Source organism: Durio zibethinus, chromosome 16, assembly GCF_047325235.1.
Source record: "Durio zibethinus cultivar Kanyao isolate XHJ-2024 chromosome 16, ASM4732523v1, whole genome shotgun sequence".
Taxonomy (NCBI): Eukaryota; Viridiplantae; Streptophyta; class Magnoliopsida; order Malvales; family Malvaceae; genus Durio; species Durio zibethinus.
In genome coordinates, this window is record NC_143177.1 from 20052681 (window position 1) to 20060564 (window position 7884).

General features: G+C 34.1%; 2 protein-coding genes across 3 annotated transcripts; one reads left to right on the forward strand and one right to left on the reverse strand.

The window, feature by feature from the left end:
* Positions 1-244: 244 nt before the first annotated feature.
* LOC111294375 (thioredoxin X, chloroplastic-like) lies at positions 245-1194 on the reverse strand. Its single transcript, XM_022887658.2, has 2 exons — positions 747-1194; positions 245-611 (listed from the first exon to the last, which is right to left on the reverse strand). The coding sequence occupies exons 1-2, from the start codon at positions 1089-1091 to the stop codon at positions 405-407; spliced, it is 552 nt and encodes a 183-aa protein (XP_022743393.2). The 5' UTR covers positions 1092-1194; the 3' UTR covers positions 245-404.
* Positions 1195-2364: 1170 nt separating this feature from the next.
* LOC111294388 (E3 ubiquitin-protein ligase RING1-like) lies at positions 2365-6316 on the forward strand. Of its 2 annotated transcripts, none has more exons than XM_022887679.2 (2): positions 2365-3472; positions 6027-6316. In XM_022887679.2, the coding sequence occupies exon 1, from the start codon at positions 2445-2447 to the stop codon at positions 3465-3467; it is 1023 nt and encodes a 340-aa protein (XP_022743414.2). In that variant the 5' UTR covers positions 2365-2444; the 3' UTR covers positions 3468-3472; positions 6027-6316. The 2 variants fall into 2 exon arrangements, with proteins under 2 accessions (XP_022743414.2, XP_089601447.1); XM_089745321.1 differs by lacking the exon at positions 6027-6316 and adding an exon at positions 3700-3979.
* Positions 6317-7884: the final 1568 nt, after the last annotated feature.

Here is a 7884-nt window from a genome sequence, read left to right on the forward strand (position 1 = left end):
GTATTTCAATAAAAAAAGAGTTAAAGTAAACTAATAATTTTAAATATGATATTGTGATATAATACAAAAATAAAAATAAAATGATATCCTTTAAAATTTACATAAAACTGTGTATGAATTTAACAAAATTAAAAAATATATTTTGTATTTAAGGTGAAACAAATTGAAACATGACACTTTTTTATTTTAAGCCTATTAGATACAAAAGAAGACGACAGAGCTACACAAATTGTCAATCTCTAAGTTGAAGCAACATAGCATTGAACTTCACTCAATTATATCTCATGAAATTTATAGCTCAAATTATACAAGAAAAAATACAAACTCAGATGCAAGGCAAAAAAGAAAGGTTAAAAAGATGGAGATCGTCTACAATTACATTTATAAAGGAAGGAGAAGATCTGCTAGGCTACAGATATAGTCTCCAAAAGAGCATCAACATACTCTTTAAGCTTGGGCTTTGTAATCGCACCTTCTCTCCTACTTTGTGGCACTTCCTGCCCATCCTTGAATAGAATCAAGGTTGGCAATCCGTAGACTTTGTACTCTTGAATCAGTTGTGGATTCGCATCATGATCAATTTTAACAACCACTAATCTGTCTTCATATTCCTAAATTTCATGAAATTTTTTTATAAAAAGATAATAATAATAATAATAATTACGCTGGTTGATTAAATTTTTTTAAAAATTCTTAATGAAAGGAATAAATACGTAATTTAGACGAAAAAGTACATAAACAAACACCTGAGCGATGGATTCCATGGCAGGGGAGATTAAGCGGCAGGGACCACACCAAGTCGCAACGAACTCGACCAGAACGGGACGGTTGGATTCCAGCACCGTGCTTCGGAAATCACTCTCATTGATTTCCTTAATGCCTGCACCGCACCGAATCGAAGGTTTAGGAACCGTAGAGGAAGTAAAAAACCGCAGGGGCCGTTGATGGTTCTTTCGAAGGCCGTTGACGGAAGGAGTAAAAGAGAAAATTGCGGTTGCAGAGTAGTGTTTAGATGGGGAAGTAACTGTGCGGACCGGAGGGAGAGGCGATCGGACCACCAAAGACGACGAACTTGAGAGAACGGTGTCCATTTTGAAGGTTGGTTAAGCGAGATGAGACGGATAAAATTGAGAGGTCAGAGCTTTCGTTTTTTAAAGGAATTTTTTGTGTGTGAGGAAGAAACGAGAGCATCTACTTCCGGCTTGCTAGGAACCCCAACGTTTAATTGTAGCCACAGCTCACATTGAAGGTTACTCACGTGAATGTCACGTGACTATGCCCTAATTTTTTTTTAAGAAAAATAATTACTATTACTGGTAATTAAAATTTTTGGAAAATAAAAAAAATAATAAAATGGAATCAGTTGATAAAGCTATCATGCCTTTAAGCTAAAACTAGGAATAATACTTAAATAAAGTCTCCATATTTTATTACATGGAGTTATAAATTTTTATTTTATTATAATTGTACTAATTAAATTTTGAAAATGGATAAATAAAATCCAACTATCAAATTTTAAAAATAAAAATTTTCAAATATTTATCAATCAAATTCATCTAGATAAATTTAAATAAGCATTTTCTATAAATCACATAAAAAAATGAAAAAAATTAACATTTAATATAATCAGGATTCTAATTATATTAAACTAAAATTTTATAATCTTAATTTCATCTAATAAAGTATTAATAACTTATTTTCATTTATAAGTAAAATTCAAATTTTTATTTGAATATTATCCCTAAATTTTATGTAAAAAGTAGTCTTTTGGTCTAATAACAAAAATTGGTATGTCTTTATTATAAATATTAAGTTTGAGAAATAAAGAACTATAATAATTTTTTAAAAAACAAAATGTAAAATTTGTGAACAAGTAAACAGCTATCTTAAATATTAATCTTTTTTAACACATTTTTTCACGTCATATTTAAAAGAAAAACAGTATTCATTTCAACATTTTTATCACAGTTATTCAATATTTATCATATTGATATGTGGTAATTGTTAATCAATTTATTTAAATTTGAAAGATTTAAAATAAGTATTTATAGGGTGGATCGACTCAATAGTTCATATCTTTAAAAATTTATCTTAAACGTTCGTTTATTAAACTTATTTAGTTTGGATTCATTATTAAAATATTAAAAAAAAAATTTATATTTTCAAATTAAAAATGAAAAAATATATTTATTTTAACTATTTAATTAATTAAAAAGTATATATATATATTTTTTATTTGAGGACGGATTATAAATTTGGTTGAATAGCAGAAGTACAAAATTAATTAATTAATTAATTAAAGTCTGCAGACCTTCTAGAAGCCTATAAAGAATATTAAAATCTCTTTCCCATAAAATATATTTCTTTAATAAAAAAAAAAAAGTCATATAATCAAATTTCATTTCTCTCGCTGACTCCAGTTGAAACCATCCCAGACGTGAAACATGTCGTTCGACGGGAGCGTTAGCGGCGGCGGGGCTAACGCCATCGGTGTAACCAATAAGCCTTTCTTTTGTTATTTATGTAACCGTACCGTCGCCGTAACTATCTCCCCTTCCTCTGGCCCCTCATGTCCCATATGCAACGAGGGCTTCCTCGAGGAATGCGAAAACCATAACCCTAATCTAGGCTCTGCCTTCCAAAATCCAAACCCGAACCCATTCGCCGACAGCTATATGTCGTTGTCGGATCCATTTTCTTCCTTCCTCCCGCTCCGTTTCCTTTCCTCTTCTTCCTCAACGACTTCGTCATCCTCTGCTTCTATTGACCTTCATAACCCTAGACTATACGGGTCGCCCCGGCCAGGCCGAGGTGATCCTTTCGGTTTCGATGCGTTTACCTTCATCCAAAATCATCTCAACGATCTCCGTTCGAGCGGGGCGCACATCGAGTTCGTGATCCAGAACAATCCGTCTGAGCCGGGCTTTAGGCTTCCAGCAAACATCGGGAATTATTTCATTGGACCTGGCCTCGAGCAACTGATCCAACAGCTGGCCGAAAACGACCCTAACCGGTATGGGACCCCACCTGCATCGAAATCAGCCATTGACTCACTACCTTCGGTGAAGATAAGGAAGAATCACTTGAATTCGGAGTTCAACCAGTGCGCAGTTTGCATGGATGAGTTCGAGGAAGGGACTCAAGCAAAGCAGATGCCCTGTAAGCATCTTTATCATAAGGATTGCATATTTCCGTGGCTGGAATTGCATAATTCGTGCCCTGTGTGTCGTCACGAGTTGCCCACGGATGATCCTGATTATGAGAGGAGGGCTCGTGGGGCACAGGGGACTAGTGGAGGTAATGATGGTGATGGTAGTAGTGGGGCTGATAATGTGCAGAGGTCTGCAGGGGATAATCGGGCGGCCGAGAGAAGTTTTAGGATATCGCTGCCTTGGCCATTTCGGTCTCGTGGGTCGGGTTCGGGATCAGGTGATAATGCGGAGGCCAGGCAAGAAGATTTGGATTGAGAATTGTGAGTTTTTTTTTTTCCTCTTTTAACAATTATATGTATTATTACTCTACCCCCGTCTCCATTTCTGGTGCTGTCTTTGTGTTAGCCTTCAATTTTGGGGTTGTTGAAAATTGGGATTATAGTTCAATTTCATGTGTATCATCTGCGGTGTTTAATGGTGATCAAATTATTTTACAAGCTAATTCAATGAAGCTGGTCATTTGAGGTTTGGGTATTTTTGGTTACAGGCCTTTGGTCCATTGTTGGGCATAGCAAAATCATGCAGGATTTTGGAGAAGATAATGAGAATGCCTGCTAGGCATGACACAATATCGAATTTCCATCCATGTGATGATGCCCTTTTAGAGTCGTAGGATCTGGCAGCATTTTTTCTACAAATTACATGTGTAATTTATGTCAATTTGATTTGGAAACCCCAGACTTCCAAATGTTATGGGTGCAAGGCTTTTTAGATTATTTCCTTGCAGTTATTGTTGATGAATGGAAACTATGATGCCTTCCAAACCATCTTTATCATTTCTTGAAATATTTCTAAAATATCACTAATTAGAGTCACTGAGCTTGAGCTACAATTTGAGATTATTGTTACTTCATTTTATGCACTCACTATTCATACAACTTGGTCGTTATCTATAATAGGAGTATAGTTACTATAATTATGAAGGTGGAGATCAAGACTCTTACAATTTTTGTGATCACTAGACATATTTAATCCCTATCTTTTAGAGAACTTGCTTAAGCATCAAAAGATTTCTTGTCATGTTCTTTCAGATAACCATTGTAGCTTAGCTGTTGATACGATAATAAAATGACAATAATAATAGGGGACAAATATGTGTTTTTTTATTCTAACTTCTCACAAAGAGACATCCACTGCCCCCATATGGTTACTGATAGTTTTGCCGATTTTGGTCAAGGGTGCATTTTTGTGTTTGACACATCTGTTAGTTTTTATGCTTCTTTATGGGGATGATAGCAGTGTTGATTTTGGAGGGTATTATAGTGGTTGTTTTCTGAACTAAATGTTTCACAACTATGTAGCTACTAATACTATATTTTCTTACTAGTTTTTGTTAATAAAGTGTTTCTTAATGCTCTATGCTTTTAGTTGGGTGGGTACTAATATTATAAAAATTGAATACCAAGATGGAGCATTCACATGTATGTGATAATAGTTCTCTGAGCTTAATAAAGGTAAAAAAAAAAAAAATCACAGGGGAATTGAAAATGGGGTAGCTGAAAGAAGATATATTTTCAGAAATATTTTGAAGTAGAAAGATTATAGGACCATGTGGTTTTCCTCTGGAATTCTGGTTACTGACTGACGTGTTCCTCCAACTTAATACTAGAAGTTAGATTAGGTAATAAGGTAAAGGAAAACATGTGTAGAAGTTGTGAGAAATGAGTGGTGGTGGTGAGGGTCAGGAATAAGAAAATAGAAATGGAAGTATATGAACTTGTGGCACAAACATCATATTCGGTGGAAGCAAGCAAGTTCTAACAGTCATGTAATGTCTAGGTTGTGTTAGGCGTTATTTGATATATCTGTCTTAATCTTGTTCCATTGTTTAACTTTCTGAAGAAACTTGTGACCCTAGTCACTGGGGTTTTAAGCCATTTGTATTTCCTTTTGTACAATATCTGTCTGAAATGTTGTAGACTTCTTGATACTGAGAGTGGCAGTAGCTTTTGGCCGTTTACGTTTATTGCTGCATGCGTCTTTTCTTGCATATCTGAATGATTTTAAATCCTGTTGAAGCAGTGTTATGAATCAATCAGGATCTGAAATACAATATTTTTGGTTGAGTTGACATTTTTTGATAATCTATGTTTGCTTGATAAGTCTACCTATTGATGTATCCTTTATCCCCAGAGACTAACCTTGCAAGGAGGTTGAACCTTATTGTTAATCACTTTTTACCTTCCAAAAGGAGAATTGATTGTTAATTAAAATGCTAGACTGCAATGGATCTGGGATAGGATTAGGTTCAATGTATACCAACTTAAAAAGGTGTTTACCTAACACTCTAAAATAGATTAAAGTTTGTTATTCATTTTTCTATAAATACTGATTGCTGCAATCATTCCATATTACTGCCAATAAAACTATCACCAGCTAGACTTGTTTTGATCTGTACTTGGTCAAAAAATTAGGGTATTTAGCAGATTCAGTCTGTAAAATGCAATTTTAATCTGCTAAAAAGACATTGTTAATCATCAAGGCCTGCATACTTGATTGCTTGCGAATTAAGGCTATGCTTGATGGAAAGGTGGAAAGATAGAAGGGTGGCTCGTTGTTTAACCATTTAAGTTGGAAAAATAGTAGTTGCAGAACTTTTGGTTTCTTGGCTCATTAAGTATATTGTGATCTACACAAATCAGAGCTTGCTTCTTATGGTGTCTCATATGTTTGCATGGTGCAGTAGTACTTTCATTCAATTTTTGTGATGCAGATTGATATATAACCTGCCTGCATTTCATGTTCAATTTGGAAGTACTTTTCTTGAGAAATATTTGTATAATGGCACCCTAACTGGGATTTGATTTTTGGCAGCTTGAAATGCAGCGAAAAATCAGCATTTCTTTCATGAGGACATGGTGATTAAACAGCCTCTTCCAAAGTTGGGAAGCGGAGTTATGTGTGAACATGGAGAACTAAGATTAGTGTGGTTACTTTTGAAGAAAGTTTTAGTTTTATTATATTTACATCTGAAATTTTTTACAGCTTTGTTTGTTAATCACAGCTTCATTTACTCTTTCATACATTGTTGTATAGATTCTCTGGTCCTTGTCCAATTTATCAGCAAACTATTACGATATGAAAATAAAACAACTTGTTCCAAAGTATTGAATCTATCAGTTAGAAGACATAATTGAACCACCTGAGAAGTGATGTAGAAAGGTAAATGTTTAAAGCATGTTTGTGTGGTGTTTTAAGAGCTACCAAGAAGAGCTAGAAATGGAAGATTGATCAGGTTCATATTTGTGAAGCTTGACTATTTTTAATCCACCAGTCTAATAGTGTCACAATTGTCTATCAAGGTTAGTAGAAACATAAATATTATGCTTAGTGTCATAACTAGCTATCATGGTTAGTAGAGACATAAGTATTATGTTCTTTGCATCAGAAAGTTAATGTTATTGATATCAGACCATTAATCCACATATGGGTTCACAAACCTGGGGAAGGTGTGTGAGTGACATTTCAAAGAGTAGACACACTCCTAATTGCTACATTTGAAAGGATACGTGCTCCTTTTTTTTTTTTTTTTTTTTTGCCAATATAAATGCTACTATTATTTTATAGGTAGGACTCATTTATGGTGTAAGAGGATGACTAGAAAGGGGTAGGGCACTAAACTTGAAGGCAAGAACTCTTAACTTTGTGTACAATTATTAGCTTTTACTTAACAACCAAACGACAGATGAACTTGGCTTGGCTATCATGTAGCATTATTGAAATACTAGAAGACATCAAATGGAAGATCAACTAGCCTTGGTGATTACGATATGTGATTTGAATAATAATTCTTATACTATGTTTCTTTATTATGTTTAAATTTATCATACATTATATTAAAACATTTAAATATTGATTATTTGACTATACAAATTTTAGTATTAGCAAAATTGAATTCAATTTGAATATAATATTTAATTCAATTGATTTATGAGCATACTTAAAATTCAAATCTTAATATCTATAATTTTTTTTCTTATTGTAATAAAAATTTATTTCAACTTTGAAGTTTTATTTAATACCTAATTCATTGACTATTAGTACATTGGATTCGTGACCCATCAGCACGTTTATAAATAAGTGCAAGATTATTACAGTTCACATGAGCCGCGCTGTGATTTTTCAGCGCAGTAATGGAAAGAGAAGAAACCAACAGTAGTAGCAAGCAGTGAGCAAGTAGACAAGATGGAAGAAGGCACCAAAACAGAAAAAATCGTTTCCCCTACCCATTCCCAGCAAACCACTGGTTTTTTTCTCATTCCTTTTTTAAGTCTGTAGTCTTAATTACTGCTGTTCTGTCTGCGTAACACAGGTCGGTGTCGTCGATGAAGATGAAGGATTTATCACTCGTTCAATGTTCTTCCAAGTGAGTCTAAACCAAGTTGCTGAGGCTACTGAATAGTTCATTTTTAGTACTAAACTAGGAAATGTTACCTGAAACTCACTGTACTAGCACTGCTTTCTTTCTCTTTCCTTCCATGTAAAACATGTCCGGAGTGGTTCTGCCTAGACTAGGGAGATTTAATAGAAATTTTTTTGGTCATCAATAAGACATGGGAAACTCTCTCCCCCCCAGTCCAAAACGAGCAGAGATCTATCTATATATTTACAAAGGAGTATAATTCTTAAGGATTGAATCCAAGTGATTGGTCAGTAATGATGATTTATAGGT